Genomic DNA, 24,901 nt, shown 5'->3' on the forward strand with positions numbered 1-24,901 from the left:
ATAAACATACCGTTTAAGAGAGTCTTTTAGCTCTGGCACTGAGCGGATACACTGAACAGTGGCATTCATATAACAGGTGTTTCCTAAATTTGTTAAGCCACAGGGCAGTTCCATCTGCAAGACAAGATATATATATATATATATATTATTAATATATATTTTTTCCCCCCAGCAGTGTGTACAAGTAAAACAAGATGTAAAAAGGAAGACATTTAAATTTAACAAAAAGGTGAAAATATGCTCAGCTTTGCAAAAGTAGCAAACTATATCTGTGGAACTTTTCCACAAAACAAAGTATTACCTTAAAGTATACACAGTTTTAAAAACACTACAGTGGAAACTGGATCTAATGGGAGTGATTTCATGATCAATCAGCTGCTGCACTTGCAGGGCTCCAATGAGGAATGTGGCAGGGCCCACTCCCCTTTAGACATTATTTCTCTTTGGGAGTAGCTCATGAAAAATTTGTTGCAGGGGGTGCCCAAAATCTGACCCGTATCTTAGTGCAGACTTCTGAAAAATCAGTATGTGTACAAGCAAAAAAGACGACACAGTAGCTCAAAATAGTGAGTACACCCGTCACATTTTTGTAAATATTTTATTATACATCTTATGTGACAACGCTGAAGAAATTACACTTTGCGACAATGTAAAGTAGTGAGCATACATCTTCTATAACAATGTAAATTTGCTGTCCCCTCAAAATAACTGGACAATAATGTCTAAACTGAAGGCAACAAAAGTGAGTACATCCCTAAGTGAAAATGTCCAAATTGGGCCCAATCCACAGAGAACAGGCCTCGCCATTGTCGACCAAAGAAGCTGAATGCACTTGCTCAGCTTCAAATTCAGAGGCTGTCTTTGGGAAATAGACGTAGGAGTGCTGCCAGCATTGCTGCAGAGGTTGAAGGGGTGGGGGTCAGCCTGTCAGTGATCAGACCATAAGTCACACACTGCATCAAATTTTTCTGCATGGCTGTTTTCCCAGAAGGAAGCCTCTTCTAAAGATGATGCAAAGAAAGCCCGCAAACAGTTTGCTGAAGACAAGCAGACTAAAGGGCAAGGATTACTGGAACCATGTCCTGTGGTCTGATGAGACCAAGATGAACTTATTTGGTTCAGAAGGTGTCAATCGTGTGTGGTGGAAAACAGGTGAGGAGTACAAAGACAAGTGCGTCTTGCCTACAGTCAAGCATGGTGGTGGGAGTGTCATGGTCTGGGGCTGCATGAGTGCTGCTGGCACTGGGGAGCTACAGTTCATTGAGGGAACCGTGAAAGCCAACACGTACCGTGACATACTGAAGCAGAGCATAATCCCCTCCCTTTGGCAACTGGGCCACAGGGCAGTATTGCAACATAACCCCAAACACCGCCAAGACAACCACTGCCTTGCTAAAGAAGCTGAGGGTAAAGGTGATGGACTGGCCAAGCATGTCTCCAGACCTAAACCCTATTGAGGGTCTGTGGGGCATCCTCAAAACGGAAGGTGGAGGAGCGCAAGTCACTAACATTCACCAGCTCCATGATATCGTCATGGAGGAGTGAAAGAGGACTCCAGTGGCAACCTGTGAAGCTCTGGTGAACTCCCTGCCCAAGAGGGATAGGGCAGTACTGTAAAATAATGGTGGCCACACAATATATTGACACTTTGGGCCAAATTTGGACATTTTCACTCAGGGGTGTACGCACTTTGTTGCCAGCAGTTTAGGCATTAATGGCTGTTTGTTGAGTTCTTTTGAGGGGACAGTAAATTTACACTGTTGCACAAGCTGTACACTCACTACTTTACATTGTAGTAAAGTGTAATTTCTTCAGTGTTGTCACATGAAAAGATATATTAATTTACAAAAATGTGAGGGGTGTACCCACTTTTGTGAGATACTCTATATGGGGGCCTCCAGGTTGCCATATTGCATTTTACAGAGAAATTACAGCGCTGTCGATTGAAAGGGAAAGGTCGTTTTTAATACCATTCAATTACAGAATGCCTTGTGTAGCATATGTATATTCTATATACATTAGCCTTTAAGCAAGAACCATAGGGCACCTTCTTTTTAAGCAACCACCTGAATTATAAGCCCCAGTAAAAACATTTAAAAAAGGTAAAAAGGTAAACCTGACATTCAGCCAGACCCAAGAGCAAGAGGAACTCTCTTAGCCCTCCACAAGTATTTCCCAAAACTGGAAAAGCACTTCAGGGCATTCTGGCACAGGGGGGAAAAAAAAAAAAAAAAAAAAAAAAAGGAAGAAGAAGAAGGGACACTTAAGTGGTGTTTCAGACACCCCAAAATAGTTTGTAAATTTTGAGCTCACTGAAAATACACAATACTCTCCCTTTCACTGTCATCTGAGCATTTAACCTTAAAGCTATTTTTAGTAGTCGCTTTCCCAGTTTACATACGTGCAGAGCCTGCCAGGAAGTCGGCACTGCCCTGATCACAGGCACAGACTTTGTCCTATGCGCGGCTGCAGAGAACGGGTAATGTCTCACTGCCTGTGATTAGTGCAGCGCCGACTTCCTGGCAGGCTCTGCACGTATGTAAACTCTGCACGTTGGGTGTGCGAACATGCCAAAGCTCACCCTGTCAACGTCTCACTTCCACCTCGGCTTGGAACTCTGCACGAACTCTCCCCGTCCCCCACCTCTGCACACATTTCCATTAACAGTCATCACCACCACCCCCCCCCCCCCCCAAAAGCTTCCTCACATCTCATCTACCTGGCTCTCAGCTCTAGTACCTCCCGAAGTGCGGCAGCTTTGCCTGCTGCACTTGGAGGGCAATCAATGGTCGCCATCTGTGATCCCCATCTGTGCCTGGGTGCACAGCGCAGTATAATACATGATGCGCCCCATCTCAATTTGTACCTGCATCTCCCTTGTCCCTATCCTGAATGCACAGCAGGCAGGGATCTGTGAAATCCACAGAGAGGAAAGCGGTGTTTGGAGAAACAGAAGGCTGCTTCTGTGTTTACAAGTGACAGTGGTGAGGGGCCACGTTTTTTTATTTATTTATTTTTTAGACAAAAGCCCTGGGTACGGGGGCCGCATTAAATGGCTTAAAGCAGGGGTAGGCAACCTGAGAGATTAGATCTACCTGGACAACACTGAAGAGATCAAAGATCACAGCACTTTTAATAAAGAAATTAACTAGCAAGTAAAAAAAAAAAAAACTAGCAAGTAAAAAAGTAAAGACAGCATTAAAAACCTAGAAAAATACACTAAAACTGCCACTGTAAAAAGACACTTAGCCTACCTTAAGCCTAGGTTCAGACTAGTGCAATACAGGAACGAGGGTGATCACAGCACCAGTTCCTGCATCACTTCTCTCCCACAGGCAGTTCACACTGCCCTCTGCAGGAGTCAATACATTATTATTGACACCCCCAGAAAGGTTCACGGATTGCAGTGGGAACTGTGGATCCGATTCCAGTATGGGGGGGGGAAACCAAGTCCCTGTACCCTTTTTCTGTGCAAATCCAAGGAGAGTTCAGCCATACAACTGCAGCGCGGGTGAAAATCACATGCAATCTATGAGATCGCACTAGCCTGAACCTAGGTTAAACATTAATTTCAGTGAGAAACTGGGCATTCAATTTTTTTCATGTCTGGGGAGCAAATGGTTACCCCCACAAGTCTGATGCCTGAGCTCATCATGAAAAGCAGAACATCTGGTATTGCAGGCTAATTTTCTTGTCTAATTTCTGGCCAGGGCTCAGAGGGTCAGTAGTAGGTAGTGTACAGAGGCTTAGAGGACCTTGCGTTTGACACAACACCACCACTATAGCTATGTGTTTAGTACATAGGAAAAACTGAGTGCATTGTTTGCAAACAGTCTGCCAAAACAGACTTTCACTCAAAGGAGCAGCAGTAAAGCAGTTATTGTAGAACACTAATACAGAAAGAATGGCTGGCTTATGTAATGGGCAAATATAGTGGGTATAGAAAAGAACCACCAACACGACCCCCCCCCCCCCCTTAAAATAATCATATCCTGTGATTACGCCACACCTCAAGAAAGGCCACATGCAGTCATGCTTTGCAAAAACGCACCTTAAAGATCTGAGGCCACATGGAAAAAAGGGGTTATAGTCAGAGGAGACTAAAATTGAATTATTTGGCCTCAACAAATGATATGCATGCCAAAAATCCAATACAGCTAACCATCCAAATAACGTGGTAATATAAGGTGGCAATATCCTGTTATGTGGGTGTTTCTCTGCAGCAAGGACTGGAGCACTTGTCAGAATAGAAGGAAAAATGGATGGGGCAAAATACCATCATGTTCTCGAGGACAATCCGCTAGAAAGTTGTCAATGGGAAGGTTTACCTTTCAACATGACAATGACCCAAAGCACACAGCAAAAAATTACCACACAGTAGTTGGCTAAAAGGGTGAAAGTCCCTGCATGGCTTTGTCAGAGCCCAGACAATCTGTGAAATGACTTGAAGACACCATCAAAATGTAACTGAACTGTGAAGAAGATTGAGCAAATATTGCAAAGTTTAGATGTGCAAAGTTAGTAGAGACATATCCCAACAGACTAAAATGCTGTAATTAAAGCAAAAGGTGGTTCAACAAAATACCGACAAGGAGGAGATTCCCTTTCCAACTCAGGGATCCTGTTTTTTTTTTTTTTTTTAAACCAAAAAAGAAACCCAAAAACAAACACACACACACACACACCCCCTCGCAGGTTGGCATTATATTTTTTACTTGGATGTTTTAAGTCGCATTGAATAAATACAGTGGATATAAAAAGTCTACACACCCTTGTTAAAATGTCAGGTTTCTGTGATGTGTAAAAAAAACAAAAAAAATTATTTCAGAACTTTTCCCACCTTTAATGTGACCTATAAACTGTACAACTCAGTTGAACAACAAACTGAAATCTTTTTAGGTGGAGAGAAGTAAAAATAAGAAACTAAATATGGTTGCATAAGTGTGCACACCCTTACACTAATACCTTGTTTAAGCACCTTTTAATTTTTATTACAGCACTCAGTCTTTTTGGATATGAGTCTATCAGCATGGCCCATCTTGGCTTGGCAATATTTGCCCACTCTCCTTAGCAAAAACACTCCAAATCTGTCAGATTGTGAGGACATCTGTGCACAGCCCTCTTCAGATCACCCCACAGATTTTTCAATAATATTCAGGTCTGGGCTCTGGCTGGGCCATTCCAAAACTTGAATCTTCTTCTGGTGAAGCCATTCCTTTGTTAAGTTGGATGTATGCTTTGGGTCGTTGTCATGCTGAAAGATGAAGTTCCTCTTCATGTTGAGCTTTCTAGCAGAAGCCTGAAGGTTTTGTGCCAATATTGACTGGTATTTGGAATTGTTCATAACTCGCACTACCTTGACTAAGGACCCTGTTCCAGATGAAGAAAAACGGCCCCAAAAGAATAATGCTGCCACCATCATGCTTCATGGTGTGTATGGTCTTTTGGGGATGTGCAGTGTTTTTGCGCCAAATTTTTTTTAGAATTATGGCCAAAAAAGTTCAACCTTGGTTTCATCAGACCATAAACACATTTTCCTACATGCTTTTGGGAGACTTCAGATGCGTTTTTGCTTGGCTTGGATTTTTTTCTTCGTAACAAAAAAAAAAAAAAAAAAAAGAAGAGCTTAATGTCTTGCCACGTTACCCCATAGCCCAGACATATAAACAAAACAGGAGATTGTTGTCAGATGTACCACACAGCCACTACTTGCCAGATATTCCTGCGGCTCCTTTAATGTTGCTGTAGGCCTCTTGGCAGCCTCCCTGACCAGTTTTCTTCTCGTCTTTTCATCAATTTTGGGGGGACGTCCAGTTCTTGGTAATGTCACTGTTGTGCCATATTTTCTCCACTTGATGACAATTGTCTTCACTGTGTTCCAGGGTATATCTAATGCCTTTGAAATTCTTTTGTACCCTTCTCCTGCCTGATACCTTTTAACAATGAGATCCCTCTGATGCTTTGGAAGCTCTCTGCGGACCATGGCTTTTGCTGAAGAATGCGACTAAGAAAACGTCAGGAAAGATCTACTAGAACAGCTGAACTTTATTTGGGGTTAATCAGAGGCTTTAAAATGATGACAGGTGTGTACCGACTCCTATTTAAACATGAGGTTCTATAAATATATAAAAAAGGGAAGGTGTGAACACTTATGCAACCGCATTATTTTTAGTCCCCCCAACTAAAAGATTTCAGTTTGTTTTTCAATTGAATTAAAAGTGGGAAAAGTTCTGAATTTTTTTTTTTTATGCGTCTTTTACATCACAGAAATCTGACATTTTAAAATGGGGTCGTGTAGACTTTATATCCATTGTACAGCTGGATAAAAAAAAAAAAAAAAAAAAAAAAAAAAAAATTGTGTGTCTAATTCAGGCTGCAAAGCAACAAAATGTGATTTTAAAAAGGGGGGGTGATTTTCATTTTTTTTTTTATACTCACTTTATGCCTGCCCCCATGTCGATATGTACTACACACAGTATGCAGCCCTTCAGTCATGGCTGCTTCTACTACAGTCTGTTATAGATGCATCTATAAGTTCAAATTTCTTTGGACACCTAACCATCTCACGGATGAGCTTTTTGAAAAAAAAATTCATGGGTATAAAAAAAAAAAAAAAAAAAAAAAAAAAAAAAGGAATTAAACTAAGTCTTTACAGACCTGTCTTTGTGCAAAGGGGCAGTCATGCTGGAAAAGAAAAAAGGGACTTCCCAGAACTTTTGCCCCCAGGCTGAAGCTGAACAAATTTCTATAATGTCTCTGAATGTTGTAGCATTATCAGGACCCCTCGCTGGAATTAATCTTTACTGTAGGCACTATTCAAGTCCAGAAGGTAGTGTTCTCCAGACAAATGCCAACCCAGATTCACCTAACTAAACTCAAATGGTTCAATGCGTTGAAGCCTGCTAGTACCAGATTATTTTTACCACCCCCATTGATAAAGCTGCAATGAACCCAAAATAAAAAAAAATATTTGGGGGAACAGTCTGGATCGCAAGTGACCACTCTGGGATGACAGTATCTCACCAAACTGAGTACAACCCTCACATATTTGTAAATATACATATTTTCATGTGACAACACTGAAGAAATTACACTTTACCACAATGTAAAGTAGTGAGTGTACAGCTTGTATAACAGTAAACTTGCTGTTCCCTCAAAACAACAACATAGAGCCATGAATGTCTAAACCGCTGGCAACAGAAGTGAGTACACCCCAAAGTGAAAATGTCCAAATTTGGCCTAATTAGCCATCTCCCCTCCCCGGTGTCATGTGTATTACAAGGTCTCAATGTGAATGGGCAGCAGGTGTGTTAAATTTGGTGTCATCGCTCTCACTGGAAGTGCAACACGGCACCTCATGACAAAGAACTGAGGATCTGAAAAATAGGATTTTTTGTACTCACCGAAAAATCCTCTCTCTGCAATTCACTGACTCACACAGCTCCTCTCTTAGCCATTGGGTTGTTACGCCCCCTTCAGGAGAAGACTAGGCATAACATGTTATGAAAAACACAGAACTTCAAGTTCCGCCCAAGGGGCGGTCCCTTAGGTAACAACCCCCCAGCCTGCCATGCAGCCATCAGTACGTCAACAAGCAATATAACGTAAAGAAAATTTGGGACGGACGGGTGCTGTCAGTCGATGAATTACAGAGAAGGATTTTTATTTTTTATTTTTTTTAAACGGAGAGCACAAAAAAAATAAAAAAAAATAATAAAAAATAAAATATCCTATTTTCTCTTATATTCACCGATTGACACAGCTCCTCTCTTAGCCATTGGGATGTCCCCAAGCAGAGCCAAAAACAACGGGTGGGAAAACAGCATAAAAACTTCATCCACCATGGCAAGTGGGAACTAGTATGAACTTTACCCACAAGACGACAGTGTATGGCAAAAACACCACAACAACCAGGGCGCTCCTCAACAGAGAGACCCTACCTTCAAACCGCACCAAAAACTGTGGTAACAAATGCAACAGTGCATTAACTTAAAAATGTACTGTGTTTTTACAAAAAAAAAAAAAACCTCACACAGGAAAAAAGGAAAACTTGCATATGCAATTGCAACTATACAGCCGTCTGCAAACCTTTGCGCCAAAACAGGCATCAGCCGATGCGCTTACATCCACCTTTTGTAAACGTGTGGACAGACTACCAGGTCACTGCCTTACACACTTGAGCGACAGACGCTTGATGTCGGAAGGCCCAAGACGTTCCGATTGCCCTCGTAGAGTGGACCGTGACTGGAAAGGGGGCACTTGACCCTTCAAGGCGTAGGCTTGTACTACAATCTGCCTGATCCACCTGGAAATGGTGGCAGACGAGACCGCCATGCCTTTCTTTGGACCAGCCACCGAAATAAACAGTCTGACTTCCGGAAGGGAGCTGTGGCAGACAAATACACCTTCAGAGCCCGAACCACGTCCAGGGCATGAAGGGCCACCTCCTTAGGATGTGTCGGCTTAGGACACAGATGGCAACACAATGTCTTCATTGATGGGAAACGCCGAAACCACCTTCAGCAGAAAAGAAGGTTGCGGACCCAACACCACCTTATCCCTGTGGATAACCAGAAAGGGTGACTTGCAGGACAAAGCCACCAGTTCCGAAACCTTCCTGGCTGATGTAATGACCACTAGAAAGACCACTTTCTGGGAAAGAGTCAACAGCGGGATCTCTGATATTTTCAAATGGCGGTTTTTGCAGCGCCGATAACACCTGGCTCAGATCCCACGGGGGTAACGGTGGACGCACTGGAGGAACTACATGTCGGACCCCTTGGACAAAAGTGCTCACTAGAGAGCGAGACCAGGTGTCGCTGAAAAAAAAAAAATAAATAAATAAAAAAGGGACAGCCAAAGCTGATATTTGTCCTTTAAATGGTGCTCAAAGCCAATTTGTGGCCTACTCCTTGCTGAACAAACAGCTGGACCCTGGATATAGAAAAGGAGCGTGGATGCCATCCTTTCACCTCACACATGGAGATGTAGGCCTTCTAGGTACGATGATATATCTTCCGAGAAGAAGATTTTCATGCTCTCAGCATAATAGGGATCACCGAGCCAGACAGACCCCGGTTCCTCAACACCTGGCTCTCAAGAGCCATGCCGTTAAAACCAGCGATGGTAAAGTAGGATGGAGAATCGGACCTTGAGACAGGTGGTCTTCTCGTAAGGGCAGTCACCAGGGAGCATCTGCCACCAGGCACACTAGGTCTGTGTACCAAGGACGCTGGGGCCAATCTGGGGCAATCAGTATTACTGGGATCCCCTCGGCCTCCACTCTGCGAAGCAGACGTTGTAACAGTTTCAGTGGAGGAAAGGCATAGATCAGCTGGTACTGATCCCAAGGAGCCACCAGCGCATCCGACGTGTCTGCCCATGGATCTCTTGTCCTGGACACGAATCTTGGCACCTTCCGATTGAGGAGGGAGGCCATTAGATCCACGCCTGGTGTGCCCCACCGTAGGCACAGTAGCCGGAACACCTCCAGATGCAATGCCCATTCTCCTGGGTCCAGCATCTGGTGACTTAGTCCGCCTGCCAGTTCTCCACTACCGGGATGTAAATGGCTGACAGGGCCGGTCTGCCCAAAGTATGTGAGCGACCACCCGTGCAGCAGCAGAGCTTCTTGTCCCTCCTTGGTGATTGACGTATCCCACAGCCGTGGCGTTGTCTGACTGGATCCTGATCGGACACCCTCGCAGTCTCATCAACCATGTGGAGAGACATAGCCTGATCGCTCTCAGTTCGAGCAGACTGATCGGCAACTTGGATTCATCCATTGACCAGAGGCCCTGAGTCGACTGAACTCCCATTACTCCACCCCAGCCGGATAGGCTGGCGTCCGTTGTGATCACTGTCCATTTCAGGAGGTAGGAACGACTTCCCGGTCTGAAGTACCGGGGACCTCAACCACCAGATCAGGGAATCCATGACTAACCTGAATCTGTTGATCCAGGGACAACGGAGATTTGTCCCACTTTGTCAAAATCTTCTTCTACAGAACTCTGGTGTGGAACTGGGCATACGGTACTGCCTCGAAGGAGGCCACCATGAGTCCCAGGACTCGCATGCAGAAGCGTAGCAACGACCACTTGCGGTTCATCAGCAGTTTCACCGCGGCTCAGAGTCTGCAGCTTGTCTGAAGGGAGGAAAACGCTCGCTTCCATGGAGTCCAGCAGCAAGCATAGGTACTCCAAACGCTGAGTCGGTACGATCACCGACTTCTTTAGGTTCAACAGCCACCCAAATTCCTGCAGGGTCTGCATGATCTCCACATCCTCCTCTAACTCCGAGGTGGAAGATGCTCTCAGGAGGAGATTGTCTATGTAACCCACAATCGCAATCCCGCGTTGCCGCAGCAACGCCAAAACAGGAGCCAATACCTTGGTAAAAACTCAGGTGGCTGATGCCAAACCAAAAAGTGAGAGCCACAAACTGGTAGTGGGCTTCCCCCCGACTGCAAACCGCAGAAACTTTTGATGCCGGAGGCATATGGGTATGTGCAGGTACGCATCCTGGATGTCTAAGGACGTCAGGGAGTCCCCTTGATGGAGTGCAGCGACTACTGAGCGAACTGATTCCATTCTGAACCTCTGTACTTTTACAAAGTAACTGAGGGCTTTTAGATTCAAGATTGTAGTTCCCAAGGAGGGGGTACGTCCAAACAGGTTTGAGTAGAACCCCTGGAAACGTTTGATTCCGGAACAGGTACTATCACCCCCCGATTCAGCAGGTCCCTTACCGCCCCCAAGAGGGCCACCCGGTGAGTCAGGAGTATGGGTATGCTGGAGGGGAAGAATTTATTTTGCGGCCAAGACAGGAACTCCATCTTGTAGCCGGAGGAAATCACAGATCTCAGACCCATTGGTCGGACAGTCGAGAGGTCCACCGGGCTGCAAACTCCCGTAGGGCAACCCCCCCAGGCTTGCGGTTCCAGGGGAGCTTTTGTCCTTCAGAAGTCGTCCTGTAGGGCTGGGGATGTTTGGCCGAAGCTACAGGCGGACAAAAAAAAAAAAAAATAAAATAAAAAAAAAAAAAAAAAGAAGGAGGAGGAGGAGGAGGAGGAGGAGGGAGGAGGGAGGAGGGAGGAGGGAGGAGGGAGGAGGGAGGAGGGAGGAGGGAGGAGGGAGGGAGGAGGGAGGGGTTCGTGAGCCGACCAGCATTTTAACCAAATCAGGCACCTCAGCACCACTGCCGACACTAAAGCCCTTGGATAACAGAGGGAGGGTATCCAGGGCCGTGTCACAAAAGTACTTCAGGCCTTGCACTAGTTGGTCTGCTAGTTCCACGCAGACAGGAGAAACCTGTTCTCCCAATTTGCAGTGAAACAGTTTTGCCCACTCAATTAGTGTCTGCGACACAAGTGCGGATGCCAGTACTGGTCATATGGTTGACCCAACAACCGTAAACAAGGAACAAGCCACTGCCTCAGCCTTCCTGTCCGAGGGATCCTTGAATGCAGGAGTCCCCTCAACCGGGATCGTGGTTACTTTGTTTAACCTGGATGGGGGGGGGGGGGGGGGGGGTGGTCCACAACCGGAGGAGCCGACCATTTGTTGAGAAGGCTCTCCTCAAAAGGGGTAATGCACGGCCATTTATTTGGGGACCGAAAAGGTCTATTGCGGTTGACCCCATTCCTTGTAAATGAACGTGTCAAAATAAGTCAGATACAGGAACACCTTAGGTGAACGGGCTGGCTTACGGGACCCAAAAGGGACCGCTACATCAGCAGAGGGATCTGCCGGCTCCTGAATATTCAGGGTATCACGCATATCTGTGATAAGTGCACCAACAAACCTTTTATCACGCACCGACCTGGACGAGGACTCATCCTCACTGTCCGAAAGGTCCTGGTCAGCGTCATCTGAAACGACAGATCAGGGGTCACCAGCCTCAGCAGAGCTCTCCCCAGAGGACGAGGGGGGGGGGGGGGGGTTGGGGCCGCTTTATAGCACCTTTGTGCCCACACACTGCCTCCATCTTGGCAACGAACGAACTGAAGACTGCCGACAAAGTGTCCAGGGGCACTGCGCAGGCAAACTGGTTGCAATTGTCTGGATTTTGGGGGGAAGAAACACCAGTTTTTGAAGCCATGCTGACCTTACCCTGTCTGCCACCTGTAGGGGACTTAGGACAGTGATGGTCCCACACTCCAAACTGCTGCTGGCTGAGGGGCTCTTTCCCACAGGACTCACCACCCTGACTGGTTCTACGCTGTCCAACAAGTAGTGCCTGTGTTCTGTCAGCTCCCAGGTGCAGAGGAATTGCCACTGTCATCCAAAGCTGCTGCTTATGGTGCTGAAACCGATCTGCAATGTGCCCAGGCTCAAAGGAAATGTCCGCCAAGCGTCCAGCATAAGGACAAAGCACTGAGAAAATGGTCGCTAGAATATAGGAAAGCATGCTGCTCCTAGAGCCTGATGAAAAACGTGCTCAGGCTTCAAGAAAATGGCTGCCGGCATCCAGTATAAAGGACGAAATCACAGGGAAAATGGCCGCCAGATTGAGAGCATGCTGTTCCTTGCCCTCACCTAAGATGGCCACTGAACACTGAAAACCATAAGGAACAGTGACAGAAAATGGCGGTGATCGGCGCTGCAGGCATTACAGACACAGCCTCAGACACCGCCATGCAGCATCCCCCACGGGGGGGGGAAGATGGGGACAGGGAGAGAAGAGAGGGAGGTGAGGGACCCCAAATCGACCTCCCAGGGAATGCCCAGCTGCTCAGCCCTGAGGCAGGGAGAGCTGTACTTACCAGTCCTGAAGAGCTGGGAGACATTCCATCACAGACCCACTCTCCGATCAGTACGGGGTGGCTGCTGACCTCGGCACACTGTGATGCAGACATCAGTAGCCCGGTCATATGTGTGCCCCGGAGCATAAAAGCTCACCGACCACCTCTGGAGCTGAGGTATGTCGTGGCCGGCCTAGCGCGCAGCTCCGACCTGCACATGCTCGCTGGCCAGGCTGCGGAGACAAGGATAAAAAGGTATCCAGCCTGTCCCCAGCCGGCTGTTGATAGCCGATCACAGGATTTTTCAGCTTGCGCAAAAAGCAAAGCTTCTGCAGAAAAAAAAAAAAATCTAAAAATAAAAAACAACCCACGGACCAATGGGCCCGTCAGGGTTCCCAGGTCCTTCTCCTCCACTAGGCAAAATAAAACCGATGGCTGCATGGCAGGCTGGGGGGGGGGGGGGGGGGGTTGTTACCTTAGGGAATGCCCCTTGGGCGGAACTAAAAGTTCTGTGTTTTTCATAACATGTTATGCCTAGTCTTCTACTAAAGGTGGCGTAACAATCCAATGGCTAAGAGAAGAGCTGCATCAGTCGGTAAATATAAGAGAAAAAATAAAAAAAATAAAATAAAGAATTGTTGCTCTACATAAAGACGGTCTAGGCAATAAAAGGGTTGCCAAGACCCCGAATACTGAGCTGCAGCATGGTGGCCAAGACCATACAGTGGTTGAACAGGACAGGTTCCACTCAGAACAGGCCTCGCCATGGTCAACCAAAGGAGCTGAGTGCATGTGCTCAGCGTCATAGCCAGGGGATTGCCTTTGGGAAATAGACGTATGAGTGCTACCAGAATTGCTGCAGAGGTTGAAAGGGTGGGGGGTGTCAGCCTGTCAGTGCTCAGACCATACGCAGCACACTGCATGAAATTGGTCTGGTGAGACCAGAAAACTTATTTGGTTTAGACGGTGTTAAGCGTGTGTGGCAGAAACCAGGTTAGGCGTACAAAAAGACAAATGTGTACTGTCTACAGTCAAGCATGATGGTGGGAGTGTCATGGTCTGGGGCTGCATGAGTGCTGCCGGCACTGGGGAGGCTATAGTTCGTTGAGGGAACCATGATCCCCTCCCCTGGGAGACTGGGCCACAGGGCAGTATTCCAACATGATAACAACCCCGAACACACCTTCAAGACGACCACTGCCTTGCTAAAGAAGCTGAGGGTAAAGGTGATTGATTGGCCAAGCATGTCTCCAGGTCTAAACCCTATTGTGGGGCATCCTCAAAAACGGAAGGTGGAAGAGTGCAAGGTCTCCAACATCAACTAGCTCTGTGATGTCATCATGGGAGGAGTGGAAGGATGACTCCAGTGGTAACCTGTGAAGCTCTGGTGAACTCCATGCCGAAGAGGGTTAAGGCAGTGCTGGAAAATAATTGTGGCCACGCAAAATATTGACACTTTGGGCCCAATTTGGACATTTTCCACTTAGGGGTGTACCCACTTTTGTTTCCACATGAATGGCTGTGTGTTATTTTGAGAGAACAGCAAATTTACACTGTTATACAGGCAGTACACTCACTACTTACATTGTAGCAACAAGTCATTTCTTCAGTGTTATCACATGAAATAAAAATATGCTCATACACACACAATGCATTATAAAGAAAGGTAATGCATATGAAAATAAAAAAAACTTACAGCTGAGGCCAGTTGCTCCTCCGTCATGTCCTCTACAAAGACAGGTCTTACTGCTGGTTCTTCAGGAAGAGCCTCGGCTGACCCAACCATTAACAAGCTCATTCCCTGGAAACAAAATTAATAAAAGATAAGACTACTGTAAAACATATCTACCATTGCTCGATGAAAAAAAGAATGATCTGGACAAAACAAATAGCTCCTTTATGCGTGGGCGATCCCACAAGATTGAACCATTTATGTCCTACAAAAAAAAAAAAAAAAAAAAAAGAAACCCCACCCACACACAAACACACACCTGAAGCACAATATATTTATTTACACAAGCAAATACATTTACCCTTAAAGCCTAACTCCATGTTTTAGTGAACTTTAAAAATGGTTTGATTGGGGCAAGCTGGTCCAAATTAACGATTTCCTCCAAGAACACATGAAGCGGCTGTCAATGCTGTATAAAGCATCAGCTAAATACAGTGTTGCCTGAATAAAACTGAATTGGGCCGAGCGCTGCTCAGCCATTCATAGGAAGCTTATTTTCCTAATAAACACATGGCTTCCTCTGATTGGCAGACATCATAATCTCAGCTTCAGCCAAATAGAGGAAGCCTTGAACTCATTTATAAAATACAAAGCTTCCTTGAATGGCTGAGCAGCGCTCAGCTTGATTAGATTTTGTTCCAGGTAGGAATTCCCCAACCTGCTGCTGGAACAGTGCTGTATACCATGTGTAGCCGATGCTACATACATTTCATACAAAGCCGACAGCCACCACATGCTGAAGGTAATTGTTTGTTTGGGCCAGCCTATGACACTACCTCAGTCCTGCAGATTAGAGTAGCTGCATACTGTGGCCATACTTGCTTTTACTTATAGGTGTACCTCATGCATCAATATGATCCTTTTAAAAACAAAAAGGAACAAACTTCACTTGTTAAGGGACAGCAATCGTGTTTGCTTGCTTCTGAACTAAAATTTATATACATACACACTTATTTTTAATTTTATTTTTTAAGACAGACCTTGGAGAAAAAAATAAAAAAAAGGGAGGAGAATGTTACAATACTTTCAGGTCACACGGTAATCACGCAGCTGTCTTACAAAGACACACAGTTTTTTTGAGAAAACACACAAAAAAACAAAAAAAAAAAAACCCGGAAAACTGTAAAAGTTAGCCCAATTTTTTTCTCTATAATGTGAAAGGTGAAAGATTTAAAATTGCTCACGCAGAGAAGGTCTTGGGCTAGAATTATTGCTCTTGCTCTAACAATCGCAGTGATACCTCAGACATATGGGTTAAAACACAGTTTACATATGTGGGCGTGACTTGCATGTGTGTTCGCTTCTGCGATATATATAAAATTTTGGATGACTTTTATTCCTATTACAAGGAATGTAAACATCCCTTGTGATAAAACTAAGCAGGTCAGGGGCTCTTTAATATGAGATCTGGGGTCAAGAAAACCTCAGATCTCACATTTACACTTAAAGTGGATGTAAGCCCTCACATACAGTGCCTTGCAAAAGTATTCACCCCCCCCCCCCCCCCAGGCTTTCTACCCATTTTTTTTTTTTTTTTTTTACATTACAGCTTTTAGTTCAATGTTTTTTTAATCTGAATTATATGTGATGGATCAGAAAAATAGACTAAGTTGGTGAAGTAAAATTATAAAAATATATACATAAATCTATTTTTCAGAAATAAACTGATAATTGGCGTGCGTATGTATTCACCCCCTTTGTTATGAAGCCCATAAAGCTCCGGTGCAAACAATTACTTTTAGAAGTCTTATAATTAGTGAAATGATGTCACCTTTTTGAAAGTCCCAGAGGCTGCAACACCTAAGCAAGAGGCGCCACTAACCAAACACTGCCACAAAGACCAAGGAACTCTCCAAACAAGTAAGGGACGATGTTGTTGAGAAGTACAAGTTGGAAAGAACATGGCACAACAGCAAACCTGCCAAGAGACAGCCGCACACCAAAACTCACGGACCGGGCAATGAGGGCATTAATCAGAGAGGCAGCACAGCGACCGAAGGTAACCCTGGAGGAGCTGCAGAGTTCCACAGCAAAGACTGGAGTATCTGTACATCGGACAACAATAAGCTGTACGCACCATAGAGTTGGGCTTTATAGCAGAGTGGCCAGAAGAAAGCCATTGCTTTCAGCAAAAAACAAAATGGCACATTTAGAGTTTGCGAAAAGGCATGTGGGAGACTCCCAAAATGTATAGAGGAAGGTGCTCTGGTCTGAGGAGACTAAAAATTTAACTTTTTGGCCATCAAAGGAAATGCTATGTCTGGTACAAACCCAACACATCACCCAAAGAACACCCACAGTGAAACGTGATGGCCGCATCATGCTGTGTGGATGTTTTTCAGCAGTCGGGACTGGGAAACTTGTCACAGTTGAGTGAAAGATGGATAGTGCCAAATACAGGGATATTCTTGAGCATAACCTGTACCACTCTGTGTATGATTTGAGGCAAGAACGGAGGTTCACCTTCCAGCAGGACAATGACCCGAAACACACTGCTAAAGCAACACTTGAGTGGTTTAAGAGGAAACATGTAAATGTGCTGGAATGACCTAGTCAAAGACCAGACCTCAATCCAATAGAAAATCTGTGGTCAGGCTTAAAGATTGCTGTTCACAAGCGCAAACCATCCAACTTGAAGGAGCTGGAGCAGATTTGTAAGGAGGAATGGGCAAAAATCCCAATGGTAAGATGTGGCATGCTCATAGAGACTCACCAAAAGCGACTTGGAGATGTGATAGCTGCAAAAGGTGGCTCTACAAAGTATTGACTTTGGGGGGGGGGGGGGGGGGGGGGTGAATAATTCTGCACTTATGTTATTTTGTCCTATTTGTTGTTTGTTTCACAATAAAAAAAAAAAAAACAACCCATGTTAATTCCAGGTTGTGAGGCACAAAACAAATGGCAAGGGGGTGAATACTTTTGCAAGGCACTGTATACCCAGGGAAGTAAACAGCCTCAGGTGATACAAAGGGATGAAACAAATATCCCTACATAAGTTTTACATGTATATCTGCTGTCTTCAACTTTATATACTGTTTAGAAAGTGCACATTGTTTTAGATTTTCTCTTCCTGGTTAGCACTGCAGTGAAGCCTGTGCATACAGCCAAGAAAGCTGATTGGAGGAAAGGCACACACCCCCTCTCCACATAGGTAGAGAAGCTCGTTTACATCCACTTTAACCACTTAAGCCCTGAACCATTTTGCAGACCAAAGACCAGAGCACTATTTGCGATTCGGCACCGTGTCGCTTTAATTGACAATTGCATGGTCGTGCAACGTGGCTCCCAAACAAAATTTGCATCCTTTTTTTCCCCCACAAATAGAGCTTTCTTTTGGTAGTATTTGATCACCTCTGCGGTTTTTATTTTTTGCGACAATTTTGAAAGAAAACGCATTTTTTACATTTTGCTATAATAAATATTCCCCAAAAATGGATTATAAAAAATGTTTTTTCCTCAGTTTAGGCCGATACATATTCTTCTAATTTTTATTTTTTTTTTAACCAAAAAATAACCGCAATAAGCGACTGATTGGTTTGCGCAAAAGTTATAGCGTTTACAAAATATGGGATAGTGTTATGGCATTTTTATAAAATTTTTTTTTTTTTTTTTACTACTAATGGCGGTGATCAGCAATTTTTATCATGACTGCGACATTATGGCGGACACATCGGACATTTTTCGGACCATTGTCATTTATACAGTAATCAGTGCTATACAAATGCACTGATCCCTGTGTAAATGACACTAGCAGTGAAGAGGTTAAGTGTGTCCTGGGGCAGGTTTCTAACTGTGGGGGGGACGTGGCTGTGTATGACACTTCACTGATCTCTGCTCCGATCACAGGGAGCAGAGATCCGTGACACGGTCACTAGGCAGAACGGGGAGATGTTTGTTTAGATTAGCATCTCCCCGTGCATGGTGGCAAATTTAAAGGGATGTACCTGTACACCCATTTGGCGGTCCGTGACATTCTGCCGACGTATATCGGCGTGCGCCGGTAGGCATGTGGTTAAAAAGCAATTTAAGAAAAATGGCCCTTTAAGGCCGGAGGTCAGAAGTGACGTTTGACATCACTCCGGTCCTCCAAGGGCATTGAGTCAAGTGGGGGCCATCTTGCCCCCACTCGACTTCCTGCCAACCAGGCATTCGGATCAGATAGCTTCCACCACTACAACAGCTACGGTAAGCAGCAGAAATTACCAGAAAGCCACAGAAGGGTAGGGGGCACCTCTCCCGCCACCCAGAAAATCCTGTAGCAAATGCGCCACTTTTATGCTAAATCAGACCGCCTGCCATTTCAAAAAAATACTGCCCACCGTGTATATACGTTGCTACTTTGACGTTAATTACCGGGGTTATGGCAGCTATCTGCTGTCATAACCCCAGTAATTAACGTCAAAGTAGCAACGTATATACACAGTGGCCGGTACATAAGTGGTTAAAGCACACACTTTGCATTTATGCAAGCTAATTCATTTTTGGGTGAATGGTTTCATTTTTAGAATGCAATTGCTCTGTACTCCTCCTGTTAACGATCTAGGAAATCATTTTGACCAAAATCTTCCTTCATCGTTATTTGTTAGCAATCATGTTTGAACCTAGACCATTAAGACTGTTTACACTTGTCAAACGGGTTTGACAGTTATACAGAAACCAGATTATAGTCAGTACACACCTTGGCACCAGATGTGTGCCTGCTGATGGTTTATGCTGAGCATAGGATATTATTGAACAGAATCAAGAGATTATGTACTTACATTTTTTATCTTAAGGGTCCCCCAGTCATCGTCCTAGAGAACAAAAAATAAATAAAAAATAAAGAATGATATTACACATTTGAGAATTATCACCCGCTGGGTCAGTAACGGGTACCATACGTTTCCACATTCAGAACATTGATACCTACACATGATCTTCGTAAACCTTAACCCCCCACACCCCCCTAAACTTCTTAATACGTTTGAGAGCAAGCATACCTGGGAAATACTGCAAACTCAGGCTCCAGATATTTGCGGGAGAAAGATGTCCCCCCCCCCCCCCATAAAAAAAAAACAAAAAAAAAAAAAACATTTAAAAAGAAAACTAAGTGCTGGTATAAGTAGGGCAGGGGCAGAGTTTTCACTTTTTAAAGCTGAAACCCAATCAAAAGAAACAGACTGACTGAGAAAGATGTGCCCTGCTCTTTTCTGCAGAAATGATCTGGGTGCCCAGCAATCTCTGCAGACACCAGAAGTGACTGCCAATTGTACCAGATACAAAGCATGATTAATACAAAATTAAACTTACTTTTAATGTTCCTCCTTTAACCATGACTTTTTGCCTGTCCGGCTGCACACCAGTCAAGGCAAACAGTTGGGCCTTAAAAACCATTGGTGGCTCATCAGTGTTCAACTCCACATTATCAAACTTCTCCTTTCCCCACTTCACGTTCACTAGGATAAAAAATAAAAACACACCCAAAGATTACATGTACTGGATGAACACAAACCACAATATCTTGCTGGGAAGCATAGAAAGTATAGGTTATAGAAAGGTGGCAAAGAAAATAAATAAATGAATCTCACTTATATAATTCAGTAAACAAACATAAGGTTGATGACAAGAAGGATTATCAAACACTAATGACAGAGAAGGTCCCATATTGGTTATAATGTGTTTTAGGCCAAATTTGACAAACAAAGCCATGTACTGGTCTAGCAAAAATATGAATTTGAAAAATGCTGGGATCCCCATGACATTATGAAAATACTATGTTGGCTCCTCAACACCTCCGTCACAGCAAAAAAACAAAACTTGTCCAAAATAAGTCTCCACCGATATCCGTACATTAGAGCTGAACAATTAATCGTTATCGTAGCTAAAGTGTTTCTCAATTCTTTCTATGCAAAGAATTCTCTTTGCTCTTCTGAAGCCACAGCGGGTGCCAAGAATCAAAACATTCTTTATCAGTTGAACTCAAGTATAAACATTGTAACAATTTGTCAATGGCTTGTGTGTGAGGAAAGTTTAACCACTTAAAAACACTAAACCTTTATCTGACATTTGTTGGATTCAAGTTAAAATCTTTATTTTTATTTTTTTTTGCTAGAAAATTACTTAGAACCCCCAAACACACGTGTGTGTGCATGTTTTTTTAGTAGACACCCTAGAGAATAAAATGGTTGTGGTAGGAAAACTAACCAGTAAAGTTAGCCCATTTTTTTTGTATAATGCAAAAGATTTTATGTTTTACGATAATCCTAAGAGAATCGTGATCTTTTCATTCTAAGCAAAAAATGCGATTCTCATTTTGGCCGTCGTGCAGCTCTAATGTACATGGACAATAATAGGGTCCCTCCTTAGATACCTCAAGTGGTTCTAAAGGCAGAAGTTTTTTTTTTTATCTTAATGCATTCCATAAATAAAAAAAATCTGGGTGTGGCAGCCCCCCTAATACTTACCAGACCCCCATCTCAATCCTGTTATGTTGCACGCGAGACTCGGCTGTCCGGGACTCTCCATGCCGATTGGCCGAGACACAGCAGCGGGCGCCATCGGCTCCTGCTAAGGTCAAAGTCAGTGAGCCAAAGAGGAGAGAGGGGGCAGGGCCAAGCCGCTGCTTTGTGTGTCCATTCAGATGCCCCCATAGCAAGCTGCTTGCTGTGGGGGCAAGAGGAAGGGGGTGGAGAGATGGTCTTTCGTTTAAGACCACCTCTTAAAAAAAGTGTGTGGCACTCCGCTTTAACAGTGCATGTCAGAGCACACAAACCAAGCAATTATCTGTAGACCTCCGAGACAAGATTGTATCGAGGCACAGATCTGGGGAAGGGTACAGAAACATTTTGGTCCCATAGTGCACAGTGGTTTCTATCATCCGTAAATGGAAGAAATTTGGAACCACCAGGACTCTTCCTAGAGTGGGCCACCTGGCCAAACAAGTGATTGGGGGAGAAGGATCTAAATCAGGGAGGTGACCAAGAACCCGACTGTCACTCTGACAGAACGCCAGCGTTTCTCTGTGGTGAGAGGAGAACTTTCCAGAAGAAACACCATCTCTGCAGCACGCCACTAATCAGGTCTGTATAATATAGAGTAGCCAGATGGAAGCCACTTTTCAGTAAAATGCACATGACAGCCCGCCTGGAGTTTGCCAAAAGGCACCTGAAGGACTCTCAGATCATGAGAAACAAAAATTATCTGGTCTGATAAAACAAATATTGAACTCTTTGGCCTGAATGGTGAGCATAGTGTCTGGAGGAAATCAGGAACCGCTCATCACCTGGCCAATACCATTCATACATACAATGAAGCATGGTGGTGGCAGCCTCACGCTGTGGGGATGTTCATCAGTGGCAGGAACTGGGAGCCTAGTTAGAATTGAGGGAAAGCTGAATGCAGCAAATGTACATACTAAAAATATAAAAGAAAAAAAAATGCAAATAGTCACTTTGCCCTAGCGCTCATAAATTCTAATTATTAGTGCACAGAAAGATCAAATGCACTGGAAGCAGCGGCTATTGAAATTGCACAATATAAAAATTATATGCTTAAACTTCCCAACAGAGACAAAAGCATTAGCAGCGCTAAGCAGGCGACACGCAGCTGGCAGCGACTGGAGGGGGCAGGGCTGAATCCTGGAAGACTTGATTGCCAGGCTAAGCTAGGACAGGAGCCAAGTGGTACTGAATACTGCTGATGAGAGGAGGCTCATCACACTCAGCAAAGTCTGTTGGAAGAAGGTGTTTGTGCTTAAGAGAGGTAGAGGCCGCTAGTCGGGATAAGATCGAGTGCAGTTGGTATCATGCCACGTGGTACAGAAGCCAGCACTACAGAGGAGGAATCGGACTATTCGGCTCTTCCTCCAATTTATCCCTCTGCATTGCACTCTGGGATGCGATGCATAGTAGTCCATTATGCTTTGCCTTTGCAGGGAATGAAAGAGGAAGTAAACCCATCAGGGTAATAATAATAATCTAACTCGCTCATGTCAATGTTGGCCAGCTGAGGTATTCCAATCCCAAGGCTCCTGTGAGAACACTCCTTGGTAACGTGTTAGCTTCACTCTGATACGAAATATCTCTCCAATATCCCCGGCTCATCCTACATCATGATCTGTGGAGCCGGGGATATTTGAGAAATATCGTGTCAGAGTAGAGCTGCACGATTGATCGATAAGAATCAAGATCGCGATTCTTCCCCCTTGCAATACGAACAAAGCATTTTCCCGATTCTTTGCAGAGTTCTCTGCTCAAAACAACAGCTGTAAAAAAACAAAAAACACACACACACACACACACACACACACACACACACACACAGTCTGCCAAGTTTCTCAACATTCCTCAGCTGTTGCTACCTATAAACATTGTAACGTTTTGTTCTTTAGATCAAAGAAATTGACTTCGGTCTGAAATAAGGGTAGTTTACTTAAAGACTAAACCTTTTTCTGACACTTGTTGGTTTCAAAGTTAAAAATCATTTTTTGCTAGAAAATTACTTAGAACCCAACACATGATATATCTCACAGACCATAGAGAATAAAATGGTGGTTGCTGCAATATTTTATGTCAATGTATTTGCGAAGCGGTCTTTCAAATGCTTTTTTTTTTAATCCAAGTGTAAAAAATAAAATCAGTAAAAATTACCCCCATTTTTTGGTATAATGTGGAAGGTGTTACACCACGAGAATCGTAAACTTTATTCTAAGCAAAAAAATTGTGATTCTCATTTTTTCCAAGAATCATGCAGCTCTATAAGATCTAAGTGAAGCTGACCACTTACCAAGGAGTGTTCTCACAGGAGCCATGGGAGTGGAATACCTCAGCTAGCTGACATTGACACGAGCAAGTTAGATCCTTCTAATTTGGGATCCAGCCACTCTGGTAAGAGGCGTACAGCTTTTTGTGTGGGAGAGATCACCAGATGAAGCGCTGGTGTTTTGTGAATCACTTTTCGTCCACATAATAAGAGCACCTAAAATGGACTTATACTTATGATACCTTTTTGGGAGTGGAATACCTTTAGCTGGCCGACATTGACACGAGCAAGTTAGATCCTTCTAATTTGGGATCCAGCCGTTCTGGTAAGAGGCGTACAGCTTTTTGTGTGGGAGAAATCACCAGATGAAGCGCTGATGTTTTGTGAATCACTTTTCATCCATATAATAAGAGCACCTTAAATGGACTTATACTGATATCTTTTTGGACTTAAATTTGTTGAATATCTTACATGGAAACATTTGGAGGGGATGCGCTCTTATCTGTTCAATAATTGAAACAACAATCAGCCAACTAATCGATTTTAAAAATAATTGTTAGTTGACGTCCTACTTGATGCATCCTCATCTCTTACATTCTACCAACAATTGTGTAATATATGGTTTCTAAAATTCACTATGGTGTACTTTTTTTACTGAAATGTTGTGGTTCGTAAACTGTTGCGCTAATATTGTATTACACAGACACTCTATCTGGGGAGGTTTACATTATTTTTAAACCTGGAATGATTTAACGTGTGCAAAAAGAGGCTCTGATAGCGAGCTGGTTTTGGGTGGGGGGGGGGGTCACACTCCACCTGTCCCAGGCCAGGGGGGTTACCTAGGAGACAGAGCTTGTTAGATGAGGGGACGCGCCTTCATAGCGCTGACATATACCATAGCGCCTCACCAGAGCTCTGTCCATTTCATAACTAAAGACGAATTACATTTTGAAATGGAAGCCCAGCCATAGGCACTCCTTTGTATATTTTGCTTTACTTCCGTCATAACTATGAACCTTGCCGAGGCAGAACTTCCCCTGAAATAGACCTAGGGCTGTATGGAGGCTGCACAGCCCTGGTATAGGATAGCGCTACAGAGAAGGTACTAGTCGGTCTTCCCAGTACCACCCAGCCCCCTCAGTCCTGAGCAGTGCAGCCCATTCCCAGCCACGGGGTCTCCGGTACCTGTATACAGGGGCATGATGGGTATTCGGGGCGTAGGATCGACTCGCGGGGCGCTCTCTCTCTCCCAGGTTCATTCAAACAGGGCCCCGCACAGCAGTGACGCTGCGAAATCACACGCTGCTCCGAGACTTCAGCCAATCGTTCCGCGCCGCCCGGTCACCTGAGCAATCACAGGCCCCTGCTGCCGCACCTCGGCCAATCAGAAACAGGGAAATTTGACTGCCGGTGTTTCGTCATATTAACAGCGGTCCAATCAGAGTATTGTCGCCTTTCTGGTGACCCGGAAGTGATAGTGTCGTCATTTCCCTGTGTCACATGGGTGACAGGAGTCACCGGGTGAATAGGAAGCTGAGTCTGACAGACGCCCGGGAGATTCAAATGAGGTTATCCTTATCGTAATTAGACCTCAGCGGACAGAGGCCCTGTGTAGTTTTGTGCCATAATTGGAGGAGGTTTGGTACTCTGAGGAAGTGCTATGGAACATGCAAAAAATCTGTGAGAAT

General features: G+C 44.4%; 1 protein-coding gene across 2 annotated transcripts in view; it reads right to left on the reverse strand.

Moving 5' to 3' along the window:
* The window catches only part of USP14 (ubiquitin specific peptidase 14), a 46,853-nt gene extending 22,259 nt beyond the window's left edge, over positions 1–24,594 (reverse strand). The window contains exons 1-6 of one of the 2 annotated variants that reach the window (XM_077492549.1): positions 24,399–24,594; positions 19,764–19,909; positions 19,235–19,267; positions 14,439–14,543; positions 5,714–6,004; positions 11–114 (exon numbers count right to left, since the gene is read on the reverse strand). In XM_077492549.1, the coding sequence (XP_077348675.1) occupies positions 11–114; positions 5,714–6,004; positions 14,439–14,543; positions 19,235–19,267; positions 19,764–19,909; positions 24,399–24,414 (695 nt within the window). In that variant the 5' untranslated portion in view covers positions 24,415–24,594. The remainder of the gene's footprint in view (positions 1–10; positions 115–5,713; positions 6,005–14,438; positions 14,544–19,234; positions 19,268–19,763; positions 19,910–24,398) is intronic. The other variant, XM_077492550.1, reaches the window with a different exon arrangement.
* Between the last annotated feature and the right edge of the window lie 307 nt (positions 24,595–24,901).

The sequence above is a fragment of the Lithobates pipiens genome, unplaced genomic scaffold (assembly GCF_037356315.1).
Source record: "Lithobates pipiens isolate NorthernLeopardFrog02 unplaced genomic scaffold, aLitPip1_a1.2 Scaffold_19, whole genome shotgun sequence".
NCBI lineage: Eukaryota > Metazoa > Chordata > Amphibia > Anura > Ranidae > Lithobates > Lithobates pipiens.